Genomic DNA, 16,232 nt, shown 5'->3' with positions numbered 1-16,232 from the left:
GGAAACCTGACAGTACATGGAAAGAGGTTAGGGACTTCATGCTGGGGTGCATTGATTCATATTTGTATTTTGGGTAAAAAAGAACTGAGAGGAAAAATGAGAGTAGGGTAATTGTGGTTTAAAAGAAGATCAGAGGAAGGGGTTAAAAAAGGAATCAGAAAAGTAATTTCAGAGCCTGTGACAAGAGAATGAAAGGATGGGCAAAGGAGCATGAAAGCAAAGGGGAAAAGGGCATGGACAGCATTAATAATTCTCTTTGAAGAGAGTTCTGACATTCTTTGGAGATATTTTTGGCATCAGAGTTTTAATATGCATTTTCATATGGCTTACCCACTTAAATCTTACAGTGTTTCAAAGTACATTCTATTGCATGTTCGTGAATGTTCCCTTAATTTAGAACAAAGTTGTGACTCTTCCCTAAGATCCAGAACAAAAATATGACTATACATGTCTGTATGGATTTTTAATATTTGAGAAATGAATTGCAGAACTTGCAAAAACATCTTGTTTAGTCAGTCCTGGAGAATGAAATACTTTGCTTTTTTTTTTTTTTTGTAGATCACAAATCAGCTTCTGTTGCTAGTCTGCACCTCTAATTTCTTTCAGTGTTTACACTTTGATATAATATTATTAGCTTGTTTCTCTTGTTTCTTTTGTACACATAGTTCTTGGCCCCTCAGTAGGTAGCATGCCACTTATCACCAGATGTCTGACTGACTACAATCTGCTCAGTACATTGACTGAACATTGTCCAATAAAGACAGTAAAGACAAACAAACCTCTTATAAATACTCACTTGAAAAACCTAAAACCAGCTATGTTTACGCAAGCCACTTAAAATGAATACAATTGAACATTTTACTTCAAAACCATCAAATGCATTCCCTAGTACTTGAGGCTTTGCTAAGTAAGCTTACATAAAAAACAGCTTTCCCTTCATTCAAGATCTGTCTTATTCATGTCTAAAGCTTAACTCTGCAAGGGAACTGATCAGGTTCCAGCCTTCTGTTAAGTATCTTCTTGATTCTTCCAACAAAGCACAATGAACCTGTCCTCAGAGCCCAGAAGAGCAAAGGCAAATGAAAGCACGTCTCCCAGTCTGTGCCTCACTTAGTCTTTTAATATACCAAATAACAAATATAACTTCAGTGTCAGCATTTGCAGCATACATATAGTTTTCCTCTGATAGGTGCTGACAAAGCCTATTGTACCACCATAAATGAAAGATCTTATTATTTTGTAGGTATAGAAACAGAGAACTTGATTATCTTGTTTAGGGTATATAAAAATCTCAGAATATCCTGGGAAGAGACCCATTGGGATCATGGGAGTCCAGCTCCTGGCCCTGCACAGGAACACCCCAAGGATCAAGAGCCAACAGTGCCCAAGAGCACTGTTCAGATGCTTCTTGAACTACATCAGGCTGGTGCTGTTACCAGTTCCCTGGATATCCCTTTCCAGTGCCCAATCACCCTCTGGGTGAACAACCTTTTCCTAATATCCAACCTAAAACTCCCCAGAGACAGCTTTATGCCATTCCTTTGGTACCTATAACTGGTCACCAAAAAGAAGAGGGAAGAGAAGAAACATGGCAGAGTAGACAACAGGACCTGTCCCCCCTGAATCTCCATTTATATCTTCACTCTTTCAAAAAATTTCCTGAAAGTTGGAAATAGAGACTATTCCATTGAAACTACAAAAAACAACTTTTGTTTCCCCAGTCACAATTTCAGTAAAAATATAGGCATTAGAAGCTCCTGTATTCACATTTTCTCCAAAATGTCATGAAGCTTTGTTTTTCCTTCAGGGTCCAAAGAACAAAGTTTTCAGATGGGCTCAGTTAAGAACTCATACCTGTCCCCTGCACTTGAAAAGGTGATAACCATGTACAAATTACATCATAATTACAGAACAGCAGGAAAATAATCCAGATCCATGCAAAACTAATTCACCTACCTTAGGTACAAACACAAGGCAGAGAGTAATGGTGCTGCAGAATATTATGACTAAAGCAACGATGCAGAACTGAACATTGGGCTGGTCCCGAGTAAGGAACGAGACAGCAGCACCGATAATGCACATTATCCCCACGTTGTATACACTCATTCCGATGTACTTGCTGTCATTCAAAGCAGGAATGCTGACATTTCGTGTCTCCCATGCGAGAAAACACCCAAATAACTGAAACGGTAAAAGAAGGAGAAATTATGATAGTTTTAGGAGGAAATGGCTGTCATCCAGAAAAAAAGCACTAATTTAAAACAGGTATGTTTTCCAACTTGACAAATATAGGTGATATTACAATTCAGAGATATACACCTACCTTTTCCTCAATATCTAATTACCTATGTGATTTTTTTTGCTCACTAGGACAGATTCCTGCTCTAACAAGAAAAATGTGAAACTTAAAATTAGTCCTGATTGGAAAAAAATTTTCTAAATGCTATGGTTATCTTTATTTTTTATTTTAAATAATTCTTAAAGACTGCCCTTCCTGTTTCTTTTCAAGGATTTCAGTAAAGATATAATGTGCATTGTTTTTTAGCTATTTTTAGCAGCTGTTCTCAATATACTCTTATCAATCCAGCTATTCATTACATGATTATCACCTACATTAATAAGCAGCAGTGCCAAGATGTGTCCCATGAGAGATAAATATACAATGTAGAAAGTGTCACCCGAGTTGTTCAGATTACAATTATAATGTCTTTTATTATAGTGGGAGTTGGTAATGGCCTTTCAATTGCAGTTGTCTAATGATTTCTGGCATAAAACATTCTTGTGGCAATTTTTTGTTTGCCTTTTTCCTTTGGTGTATTTTTAAGTTTTAGCCCCTTTGTTATTTGCAATATGCTTTTGCAATTCAGCAGGGGAAAGCCTTTAGTGGAAGGAAGCCATCTCCATCCCTTGAAATTTAATTAGATTTTTCTGCAACATGAACTGCTGCAGACAATTATTTTCTTCCTCTTGCATTCCTCAGAGGAGCTCTGGCAATGCAGTGAAAGCCAAAATGAACTCAAGATGTTGTAAATAGGTAACCCAGCCTGCAGCCTAGGCAAAGCCCTGTAGGAGTGTATGGTGCCCTGGGAAGCATGACAGAGAGCAGATGGTATTGGATGAAGGGAAGGAAAGAGAGAGGAACCACCACTAAGGTCCAGGACATGGTTTCCATGTTTTCTAGCTTTTTTTTCTGATCAGAATGCAGGGACAGACAAGAAGGAGAAAGAACAAAGGTCCACTCCCATTGACCTTAGTAGCCTTCCTCCCAGCCCCTCACATTTGTCCATGGCCATGTCATGGAGATAATATTCTTCTTTATACAACTTCAATTTATGTGCAGTCCAGGAAATTGGAGGTCAATGGCAATGCCATTTGGGTGACGAATTGCAGTTGTCTAGTATAGTTTTCCTTCTGTTCTTCTGTTTGCTTGGTCTTTTCCTATGGCAAATAACCTGTACCAGAAGAACAGTGTTTGGTTGCCAGACAAGCAAAAGAGAGTAGGGAAATGGCAGATTGATGTTTGCTCTACAAGCTTGTGTTTCAACCTATGTAGTAACATTGGGACACTAGTAATATAAGTTTCCTTGACTATTTGCTTAGTTTTAATCTCAAATAACAATGGCAACAAAGCCAACCACTTGTGACTCAGATACTTTGCACTCCCACAGGCACTTGCAGGCTGCAGCAACCTACCTACTCATCCAGGCACTTCCAACCAGGACATGCTGCTGAGCTGCCAGCCCTGCCCACCCTGAGCTTGTCTGCTGGCTTAGTTCATTCTCTTGCCTACAGCACATATGTCACCCTGCCACATGGTCATGAGCAGAGCTGGCTAGGAGGCTTTGGCAGATTAGGCATCTGCTCTCAGCCCATGCAGAATGGCAGGCTGCAGGGGATTCCCAGTCCAGGCAAGGGATGTAGAACCATTTGCTCACCCACTTCCCAGTGCTGCCATCACTGCTGCAATCCCTGTCAAGATAAATTTCCATAGGCAGCCTTTCCCAGCAACAGCAGCAGTAGCTGCCCTTGCAATCCCTACCCAAATCCTTCTCAGCAACATTCCTATCCTATGCCTCTACATGCTGCTGCAGGAGATGGTCCTGCTCAGGGCACTCCATTGCCTTGTTGTTGCAGTCCTGCCTCTTCAGTTTAATCTCCTTTAGTTGGACTAGAGCCCATACCTCACTCTGGCCCATTGCCTCTTCTACTCACCTTCCCAGCAGCCCAAGAATTGCAGGAAGAACAGTAGTGGCTGCTGCCGGCAGAGCATGGGAAGGGGATGCTCTTAAGGGGTCTGTATGCAGCTACCTGGGTCAGCAAGGGGTCTCAGCCATTCAGGTAGGACAGCTGAGGTTAGTGAGCCCCTTATCAAACTTTGTGCCTGAGCAACAACTCATCCTCTGATACATTTTCAGAGCCCCTCTGGTAAACCAGGTGACCCCTCAGATAGGGAAGGATGCAGGCAGCACTCCTTTGCTGTAGGGTCTGGTGCTGTGCACAGGCAGAGCAGGAATGTACAGACTCCTTTTCGGGCTCTGCAGAAGCAAATTGTCACTCTATGCACCTGGGTGCATGGGGGGACATACAGTGGTGGTACCTTTTTTCAGGGCACAAACCTGTTCCCCCCAGACCCCACCATTTCTGGGGTTGCTTGTTCTCCACTCCCTGCACTCTTGGTGCTGCACTACTCAGTTCTGCTGCAAATTTACATTTAGTCAGCCCTGAACTGACAAACAGGCTGGTCTGGGCCGAGATGTTTTAAGGGGTAGATGGAATCCTTGTCAGTATTTCTTCATCACAGTTTTAAAGGGATGAGATCCCGATTAACTATGGAGAACATTTCTATCTTATCGTACTATAGTTAATTATTAATGAGATTTTTAGGGTTGGAAGTCATCCCTCACTCTCCTCCACTTCCCCCAGTATGAACAAATTCCATTCCTAAAGCATTATTCTGGGAAAACAGCCAACATACTTACATGAGACCAGCACTTATTACAAATAATGGGGATGAATTTATAGCTGAAGTGGTTATAAAATGATCTAAAATATAAATTATAATGGAAAAAAGATCGTTTGAAGAGTGTTGTGGGGGTTTTGGTTTGGCCCATTCTCATTTATAATTGAGAACAGCATGGAAAATGGTTAAATATCTTCTGGATGAAAGGAAGATATGTGTGTATTTATATGATAACTAAAGAAAGGGAGAGGCTCTTGCAGCAAGTGGGTTTCCTCAGAATGAGGCACTATAAATCTGGAAGCATTGTTTTTAATTTTTATTAGCATTTTGGATAAAATGCTTGCCTCAGGAAGAGAGATCTTCTTTTCTAGAAGCATCATCTTTGAGTCACAGCTCATCTTTGAGACTCAAACATGGATAAAAGGTGAAAGTTTTCTGCATCCTGCTGCCAGGGCAGTGGTGATTGCAGAGGTGCTCCCTGTCTGCCTAGCACAGATGCCTGCAGGCCTCAGTGGGGGCTGGCAAGGTTTTTCCTCTGATAAAGCCTTCCTGAGGGAACACGATGCTTTGATTTTCTTCCACCTGCCCTTCCTATTTTACCCCTTCCTGAGGCTCAGAAAATATGCACACATGAAAGATTCAGTTTTATGACTGCAAAAATCCTGTAAATCCCTTGGTAAAATCCTGTGAAATGGCTTGGTTGAGGAGTGGGATGCAAACATTGCTAGTGAAAGGTCCAGATTTCTGTGATCCCTTGACAACTTTTGAATGTGAAACTTGGGAGCTAGAGTTAAAAACACACTCATAGTACCTAGCTCAGCTTCTCTTTACTCCAGGTACCTAAACTTTAAACATCCATCTTCCCCACATTACATTTCAAATTGTGCTTGGGGGCACCTAATTCTTGAGACTGCTGTGGAATTTAAGGACTATTTGATATTTTTAGGCTGCCTGCCGGGATTTGAAATGCAGCTGTCTCTCCTCCTACTGCTCCTAGAGGGCTCAAGCTGGTGAAGGTTTCTCAGACTGTCTACTGGCTTGAGCCCCACACATAATACATCAGCAGCCATCTTCATTCAAGACAATGACACTGGTGATCACCACTGCGTAGCTTCATGCTTGGAGAACAAAGCACAATTCCAAATTTTGCCTGAGATGTGCTCCCTAACCCCACAGCAGAGTTTGGCTTCAGAAGGAGACCTCAAACTTCTTCTGGAGCTGTTGGATTTACTGTAACGAGAGAGTGACTGTCTTAATTAATTGGGCGCTTGCGTGGGATGTTCTGATCTCTGCTGAGAATTTTGATTAAACAGTCTCTAGACAAGGCGTGCACAAATACACATTGGGATGGAGGCAGGCAGCTCTTAGGAGTCCTAAAGTGTTGGATTCTGGGAGGTGTAGGACACATCTGTCCCCACTGCTTTATACCAGTCACAATTCCCATCCTGAGGCTGCTGATGGATTCCACACATCTCCAAAGGAGTTTGAACAACTCAGGGCTACATATTGCCTTATAGAAAGCTGTTGTCTAAAATTTAAGGACACCTCAGCCTCTTGTCAAGTCTAATGGCCTAATTTTAGTCCTTTTTGAATCCCTTTTTGGAAGCAATGACACTAAGAATGCAGCTAGAAAGATTTCCTACACTGTTATTCATTAATTTAAAGCCTTCCTCAATTTTGATGGTCTAATACACACATCTTCTTGTGGTAGAAAGTGACATAAAATATTGGTTTGGATTTTCTCATAAGATATGGGGAGGTGTACAGGCAGAATTGGTTTGTTTCATCTTTTGCTTGAGGATAGGCAGCTTCCATTTGACACGGATTTAGAGTATTATTTTTGCAGCTGTTGGTATGGTAGGTTTAGGCTGTGTTGTCAGTACACCTAAAAAGGCTGTGAGAAAATTGTATAAATATGGGGAAAACAGCATCTGAAGACAATAGGATTGTATCACTCTGATCAAAGATAGCTTAGTGGCCACTAAAAGAAATCTGTATTAAAACATTAGAGGTGTAAGAGATGTATGGAGAATTATACATGTATTGACATTCAACAGGCAAACTTTAATTTTAAAAAATGTTGTACTGACCAAATTTTGATACCTGGGAATATAATAAAAGTGTTTGTAGTTGATGTATTGGAAAATATTTAACACTGTTTTTTAAAACTCTACCAGGTGATTATTTTTAAATCTTGTTCATGAGAATTACTGCTTAACACAGTAACAATTGCTTAGATCTACAACATATATTGATGCAACCAAGTGCCTAATTTGCTATTGGATTGCACAGACTGTCACGTGACAGGAAGATAGATTAGTGGTCAGTAAAATAAATCTTTTAAATGTTTTAAAATGTATTAAAATGTTATTATCTATTGAATACTATTATTTATTCACCTCCATTGCCCTGTACTGTCATTAAACCATTTTTTAAATGCTTCATTTCAAAATAATGTGAGCTTAGGTTATGAACAGCATTAGGAAAAAGAGATAGAGAAAATTACACTAAAGATATCTGACAAGAGCAGAGAAATACCAGAGGAAAAATCTCAAGTCTGTCAGAAGTCATGCTTGCCAATAACTAGGGGATATGGTTTTGGAAGTACTATATATTGGACCTGCTACTTTGCAGCTAATTGCTGTATTGTAGTGGCACTGACCCTGTTCTCTTGTGGCTTGTAGCCCTGCTGTGTGCAACATAACAAAATAAAAGCAAGCCTTTTCTTCAAAGATTTTTCATATGGAGATTTTTGTTTTGGTTTTTTTTCTTCTAGCTAAATTATTGTGAGATTTCTCCTCCTGGCTCCTCTAAACCAAAGCAGTTCTGGACTCTGGCCTGTAAAGAACTTTCAGCCTGAAGTGCCTGTGAAGCTTGACTTGTGCATTTCTCTGCTCAGGTTCATTCATTAAATCCAGGTCATCGCAGACACAGACACATTTTTATTTCAGTGAAATGGCTGCAGATATTTTTAAATAAAAATAAAATAAAAAAAAGGACTTTTGGTTTTCATGTTTACACTGGAGACTTGTGCAGTACAAAATACTGAGCAGCTTTCAGGAAGATTCATGGAAAAGTGACTTTTTTTTTAATTACCTGTACATTAAGTAAGGTTAGAAAGCTGAAAGACAAACTATTCCCTTTGTAGGCCTCTTACCTTCACTGTCAGTACAATCTGACGCTAGCCATTGCTCACTCCCCTGATCTGCTATGAGTCAGCTGTGTATTTAGTTAATTTTCACAGAGCTGCTCTGGATAGACATTACTAAGGGGGAGATTAATATTTCTATTGAGCATTAGGACCAGAGCTAAATATTGATTTTAATTGCAAGATATGCATATTCAGCTATTCAGCTGAAGGACTTTCTTCTTAACGCTCTTGGCAAAACCCTTTAGTCCCAATGCAAGGCAAAAAAGCAGCTGCACCAAGCTATGAGCACTAAAAGGCATCCAGATTTTGCTTTATACTCCAGCCTCCCAAATCAACAGGTCAATAAAATATTTTCCCCTCTTTCCATTCAGAGTGTATTTAACTTTTTCCATGAAAATTCTGCTTAGCCATGAAGCACATTATAGATACTCAGTTGAAACAAATACACAATTGGTCATTAGCAAATATCCATTTGGAATAGGTTTATATTATCTCTGGCATAAGATTACCACAATCACAGCTCTGTAAAGAGGTGAAGCACCTCTGCTAAAAGCCAGTGTGTGCACTACAGCTTAAATAAATTTCTGCTGTACAAAAACTGATGCCAAGAGACATGTAAAGGAATATTGCACTATCTGCAACATTTAAAAAATATCTCTGAAGTTTCCTTATGGTCATATTAGGGAAAAATTTATCCAACAAAACCATATGGAAATGTGGTTTTGGATGCTAAAATACTATCCATGTTTTATTGAAGATATAATAAATATCTGGTACCACTGTAAACTACTTTCCCCCACCACAAAGCTCAATTATCTTCCTCTCTAATCACTATAAGATGGGACAGATGGGTCCCACCATATATATGATTTGGAATCATGAAAGTTAATTGTTAAGGAGGTATGTCATTCTGATTTCCCTTTTTGAACATGAAGAGAATTAGGAAAGAATGCAAATATATCTGTTAAAAATCAAAGGTATTATCAGAAAATGATTGGGAATTTTAACAGAATCTGAAAACTATTCAATTTTTCTAAACATCAAATTTATTAATTTTATTAAGGAATTAATTAACAATATGGTTGATATAATCTCATAAGATAACTGGCAGGGACTTGAGGAAATAATCTAGTGCAACCTCCTGCTCAAAAAGCAGGCTCATATGTGAGTTCAGTCCAGGTTGCTCATACTTTTATCCGGTCTGGCTCTGAAACCTTTTAAGGACAAAGGCTGATCAAACTCCCTGGGTGAGCTGCTAAACTGCTTCCCTTTCCTTAGTGACAACAAAATAAATTCTTTACATCCATCTTTCATTGAGTGTAAAATATAAAATAATAGTAAAATAATAAAGGGAGGAGCATGTGTTGCACACCACAGCTATACTGATCATACACAGCTCCTGGGCTCGACACACACAGAGGGCTAAAGCACCTGGAGCAGCAGTGAGAAGCTACATCGAGCAAGGACAGCCAGAACATCCCTCAGTACCACCTGCAGGTACCTAAATGCTGTCAGTGGCCAAGTTTTCTGTAGGATATTTGCGAACTGGTGCCTGTCACACAACCAGCATCTGCCTGCTGAGCCAAGAGCACCAAGTGCTGACTGAAGACTGGGCTGCAGGGCACTGACTGGAACCCAAGATCTAAACCTGTTTTGAAAATCTCCTTGCAAGTGCATGAAAAAAATGGTAAAATAATGTTTTTGTATTAGCCAACACAGCAAAGGAATACATTGGAGAAGGGAGAAGGGATAACAACAGGTGTATTTACAAACAGCAACTGAAAGATGTTTGTGTATATGCTGTAAATAACCATTCCTAATCTGCACATGTGTAAAAAAGCTATTCTTATCTTAAAAATTGTTTAAAAATTGTTTTGGCTGTTATGGAATGTAAAACAAGCAAGCAATAAAATTGGCCAAAGACTGGACAGAATGTAAAAAAAAGTTAAAAAGAGGAAATTCATAATAATGACTATGAATCAAAGATCTGAAATAGAGATAGTGGAAAGGTAAGTTAAATGTATAGTGGTAAATGAATGGCTAGGGGCATTAACAGAATTCATAAGGACTTATAAAAAATGTAAGTTGAGAAAAATTAATCTTAATAATGATTCATTCCTTGGAAGATGACAAATTCAATAGCAGTAAGATGTGCTTAACAAGGGGTTTTATCCGATATTTACAAAGAGATGGAAGAGTCCATTCACACCTTGCCAAAACAGTGAAGTGCAGTTTATTTCAGCAGTAAGACAGAGCTCTTTGAAAACTCTGTCAAGACAAGCTGTTATAATTACAGAGATCCCATAACTTACATGCAGTAGTTTTAAGAATTGATTTAGAAGTTTTTTGGACTGCTGGGCTTAATTGTTGATATTTATTGGAATTCTGGCAAAGCTCCACTTAAGATACAAAGAGGCCATATGGGAAAAGAGAAAGTGGAACAGCCCCAGTGATTACAGAGCTATTACCGTAATTTCTATCTAAGCAAATTAATGAAATGGCTGACACATGAACTCAGCCAGTAAGTGGGAAAAAAAAAAAAAAAAAAAAAAAAAAGGATAGAAATATAATTTAAATTGCTATTATTTTTTTTTAAATGGGTTTTCAAGACTGAATAAAGGTAATTACATTCATGCAGGATAGATGGATTTCTCAATAGTGTTTGTCTTAATACCGCACAGTATCATTATTTAAATCCAGAATGCTATAAAATCAACACAACAAATTTAAACTGATTGAAATCTATGTGATGGATCTCTACATAGAACTATTAATGAGAAGCTACTGAAAAGAAAAGGACAGTTTTAAAAAAAATTCTAACTTAAGCTGTCCCATATGTACATTGATTTGGAGGAGATAATAACATGGCTGAAAATGATACAGAGGAGGCAGAGGGGAAGAATGGTAGATAATTCACAGAAAGATTGTTAGAGAAATCACAGAAATTTGGCCAAATGCAAGGAAATTTGCCTAGAAATAAGAACATCAGGTCATTTTAGAGTAAGAGGGATAACATATATACAAGACCCACCAATGTTCAAGGCTTGGAAGTAAGACAAATTCAGCTTAGCAATTAGAAAGCCTCAGGAAACAGAGGATTCTTTCAGACTTGAAATTAAGATTGAACATTATGCCAATTAATATTAGTTGAATTAAAACTTTATTTGGCTCCTAAATAAATTACAGGGTTGTTTTGGGCAGTATATCAACTATAGTGAAATGTTGCAATATGAATCATTAGAAGAAAATAGATTTCTTATTCTTACTGACATTTATCAAGTCCCATGATGAATATGCATTATTTTTTTTCCTATCTTAGTCATGAAATACTGATATTTTTATTCTTGGCAAGGTTAGCTAAGGACAACACATTAAAAATGATGTATGAGAAATGGTCACTCTAGTTATGGCTTAAAACCTCCTCAATTAGCACAGGGCAAAAGTAGGATTTCATACAGAGCAACAGTGAAGCTCAAAATATAGTTTTGCCTCAAAAGGCTGTTTCTCAGTAGCTGAATAACAAGTACCTACAATAACATGTCAGGGACACAAGGAAACATGCACAGCTTGAGTGTGATGTTAACTCAAAGCATTATCAGGAGGAGAGGAATTAAACAGTAGACAAGACTACTATGTGTGTGATTAATAAGCAAAACATTCTAGGAGCCCAGTCTGGTATTGTTCTGGCTGAGGTGAGACAAATAACTTGTACCCCTCAGAAAGATGTTAGTGGACTCCCTAATATTGCACCACCAGCAAGTTTAAAATGGTGTACTTTCTATCATCCTTTGGAATATATGAAAGAAAGGTGCTTTTCAACTATGTCTGCCTCATCAAAAATCAAAATACTGCAACTGACCAGTCAACATGCAACTGATCTATTTGACATGGTGGTGTTCAGGCACAGGCTGGACTCAAGTCTCAGAAGCCTTTTTCAGCCTAATTGATCCTGTAATTCTGTGATGGTCAACATGTACACACAGACAGACCTTGAACTTGTATGCAGCCTTTTTGGAGCTGAACTTGAGATGGGAGAAAACAGTGAGTCCTCTATGTATGGAGAAACTGGAGAAGACCAATACATTGGTCATTAAGAAGATTAATAAAATAGTAAAAGGCAAAATTTAGGATGGTAATTTTCCTGTAATTCTATAGTCACCTGAGGAATCTGAATCTAATAACTGAGAAGCCTTCATTCAGAGTAAGCATTTCCTGACATTCCTTCAGAGGCAATTGAAGAATTGTGAATCTGACTTTTAGAGTTTGGTTACTTTAATGTAGAGGGAACGAGTGTATCCTGTCAAGTAATGCCTTCCCTTATTTTTCCATTCCTTGCATTCCCTGCCCTTTCTTGCCCTTCTGTGCCCTGCCCTACCCTAAATGATTTATTCACTGCATCAGTATGCTTAAGACATCAGAGCGGACAGGACTGCTTTTACTTCAAGACAAAAAAGAAAGGAACTTTTTTAGGTTAACCCCATTTTTTGTATTCCCATTTTGAGACAAGAGGTCACAGTAAATAATTTTGGCCCAAGCCATTTCACCTTAAATAATGCACTGTGCTCTAATTAGCAATACTAGCTCTTAAATATATAGCATGTTAAATTAGATACATATTTTGTTATTAAAAATCACAGAATTTGTTATTAGCTAAACCTATATAAAATGATACAGTAACATGAGAGGTTATGTTTTATTGCTCTGAAGGCAAAGTGTGTATGAAACATCTTTGTGTATGAAACATGTACAGAAACGTCTTTGGTGATGAGATAAAATGCATCAATTCTGTTGTCCTCATATCACTCATTCAGTCATCATAGCAATTATTTAAATGATTCAGATGAGTACCTTCCTTTTAAATATGTAGTGATTTGTGTGTTAAGAGGGCACTGGAGTAATAAAAAGTGTGTATTTCACTGGTGGTTATGAAACACTTTGTGTCTGAAATTAGTGAGGAATGGCATAAGTAAAATAAATAAGGTATTAGTAGCACTTAGGCTAAATATTACAGATATACCACAAACTAAGGAATTCAGCAGTGAATTGGATAACGCAAGCATGCATATATGCACATATATGCACATATTATTGTCAAATAATGTAATGGCATTTGCAAAATAAGTTTGCAAATCACACTCGCAGACTTAAAGAGAGTCACATACCTTGTAGAAAATAGTCCAACATACATGCTGACAAACCAATCTAGGGCAAAGGACTAGATTTGACTACTGTCTAACACCTCTTAAACTTTGAAACTTTCAAAGAAAGTTGCCTGAGAATGTGTATTTAAAATATTTTAACTGAAAACATTGATGAAGTTATTTAAAAAACAAAAAAACCCCTACCATTTGTTTGAATCCTACCATGGCCCCAGTGCTGGTCAATGTCATGGCTCCCAACTTGTGGCATCCTTCAGGACACAAATTCCTTGATGCTGTGCTACATGCCAAAGTTAATGTACATCCCTGAGCTGACCAACCAATAAGACATGCTGAAGTGTGGAATCACTCCTAATTCCTGATCCCTTTGGAGGGAGCACATATGTCCTAGCTCTTTATTTCACAGCCTGCTTGGACATTCTCTGAAAAGGAGGCATCTACACATAAAGTTGTCTTTATATTTTTTTTTTCTTTTTTCTTTTTCTTTATTAAATGGAAAGTTGAGAAGGCTTCTTTTTGGCTAGTAGCTTAAGGATCAGAGCTCTCACCTGAGACACTTGATGTTAGTGCCACCTTGCTTGAAGGCTCATTCCAGCAGAGTGGTCTGACCCTCAAAGCAACTGTTTAGAATTTAAAGAAACAAAACTTGTCACCCTTCCCTGCTGAACCTCTTATTGGATATTTAAAGACTTTTCAGCCTGAAAAAAGCAGCACGAAGAGCAGCAGGACTTGTCAAAGCAGTCATTCATGGAGGAGAGGGAAGAAGAGGACTCCAGGCACCAGCAGCTCCCTCTGGGCAGCAGCAGCAACCACGCCAAGTGGAAGCAGCTGGTTCAGTCTTTCCCCAGTGTCCTAACGAACCAGCATGCTCCAAATGCACAGAACAGATTGACCCCTTCAGGCAGTGTAGAATAATGTCTATCAGGCTTAGGATCCAGATGGGGCTCAACCTGAGATAGGTGTTCTGCTGGTCAGTGCTGTCAATATCAGATGTTTTCAAAAACCTTCAGGCTCAGGAGTTTTTAATCACTAATAGTCACCTATACAGTTTCTTTTTTCTTCATATTATCAAGCCTCAGAGTTCCTGATTCCTGAGGCCTGTTTCAGTTACTAAATATTTTTATGGAGATGAGCCTCAGCAACAAAAAGGTTATTTTGATTTAGGCCCCAGATTAATCCTCATCTCATGACTATTCCTCAAATACATTAGCAACTAAGAGGCAAACATCTTGAACAACCTATTTCTACCTTTTTGGAGGACCTACAAGAATCTGGATGATTTGACCTCTTTATTTACAAAGTTGTCTCATTTATTGACCCATCTTTTCATTACTGAACTTCTGTTTGTGGTATATCTAAAATATTCAGCTTAAATGCTACTGATGTCTTATTTATTTTATGTATGAATATATCCACATATTAGTATCTAATGATCAGATGTGATTATAGAAGTTGTACTTGAGGCAGTTTTTACTCACTCCCAGCCATCAGGAAAGCAAATATAATTCAGTTCATGCCTATCAGTAAATAGCAGCTTGCAGTCAGTGCTGTGCAGAAGAAGCTGTGCTTACCATCAGCAGCCCTTTATAAGCATAGACAATCCCAAGCCAAATGGTCATGTGGGTGTTCTCGCAGTGCTCCAAGATTGGTCGGATGGAGATATCTCTGCCCGCAGGGTCCGGCTGCAAAAAGAAAAGGTGAAATATTTGGGCTTAGATTTCCTTTCACACATCAATGGTACTTATCTCTATTTTCAGTAGATTGAGGTTGTGTAGGATATAGAGTGGACAGCATGTGATGAGAGCAGACCAATGAACCTGCAGAGAAATACAGTGAAAAGCAAGGATCTGAGGAAACAGCTGCTTGATAGCTGCTACCTGGTGAGGTCACATCTACTGCAAACCTGAAAGAAAACATCTGAAGTCACTCTGTATTTAACAGTGTCAGTCATATTTATCAGCTTTAGGACATCTACTTTTTCTATAAGGCAAACAGCTTGAAAGCACAGGCATGAAAAATAATATACTTAAATTTCTCTTTCACCTGCAGTTCTTGTGTCACTGGCAAATGGCTGATAAACAATTTATGAAGCATTGCTGTGTTTCAGGTGGTTTTTCATTGGTAACCATGAACTAAATCAAAGACCACTTACTATGGAAACTATACCAGTAGCTTAGGAGAGATCATAAATAATAATAATAATAATAATAATAATAATAATAATAATAATAATAATAATAATAATAATAATAATAATAATAATAATAATATTATAGTCTTTTAGAGCCAGTGATTACCCTTGCAAAATGAAATATTGCTGGAAGCTTTGCAGCTTTCCATTTATTTTGAAAAGGAGGTTGTATAATATTGCAGAATCAAGAGGGCTTGGAGGCTATTAGAACTGTTTGTATGAAGGAGGAGCAATAATGAAGATAACGAAGACTCAGAGAAGTCTGCAAGAACCACCCCTTGGCCTACTCACTTTTTGTTTTTAATGGACAGGGGAAGGAACAAAAGGGGCTACTAGATACTATGCTTTGTACAATTAGGAAAGATATTAGGGTTTGGTCAAACTCCTAGACTGCTCGTTAATGATGTACATTGTAAAAGAACACAAGGATCTTGTATATGATTCTAAGAGAACTTGTTTTGTTTATGTACTGCAGAGCACTCCTGCTATTGGCTATTCTGAGATGCATGTACCTACATTCTGCTGTGTTTACAGAAAATGCTGGAATACTGGAAGCTATTTTTCCTTTCTACTTTGAAAGATTGGATTTGAACTTCAGCCAAACTAAGATCAACCCAGACGTAGCTTTCTGTACCTGGTTGTCCCAGTGGGTTTTTCCATTTTCCTTTTATATGAATAACAAATGTAAAAGTCTCATGCAGAAATATAATGATTATTATATAAGGAAAAATAATGCTTTCAACGACTGAAAAGTAGAGTTGTACATGGAAG

The 16,232-nt window shown here is 38.3% G+C and overlaps 1 protein-coding gene across 1 annotated transcript in view; it reads right to left on the bottom strand.

Annotated features, from left to right (window-relative positions):
• Nucleotides 1-16,232, bottom strand: part of GABBR2 (gamma-aminobutyric acid type B receptor subunit 2) — a 466,358-nt gene that overhangs the window by 23,228 nt on the left and 426,898 nt on the right. The window contains exons 14-15 of the mRNA XM_058831970.1: nucleotides 14,842-14,952; nucleotides 1,957-2,181 (exon numbers count right to left, since the gene is read on the bottom strand). Of these exons, the coding sequence (XP_058687953.1) occupies nucleotides 1,957-2,181; nucleotides 14,842-14,952 (336 nt within the window). The remainder of the gene's footprint in view (nucleotides 1-1,956; nucleotides 2,182-14,841; nucleotides 14,953-16,232) is intronic.

This window comes from Poecile atricapillus, chromosome 2 (genome assembly GCF_030490865.1).
Source record: "Poecile atricapillus isolate bPoeAtr1 chromosome 2, bPoeAtr1.hap1, whole genome shotgun sequence".
Lineage (NCBI taxonomy): Eukaryota > Metazoa > Chordata > Aves > Passeriformes > Paridae > Poecile > Poecile atricapillus.
Note: the sequence above shows the minus strand (reverse complement) of the source record. Positions and strands in the feature narration are given on the sequence as shown.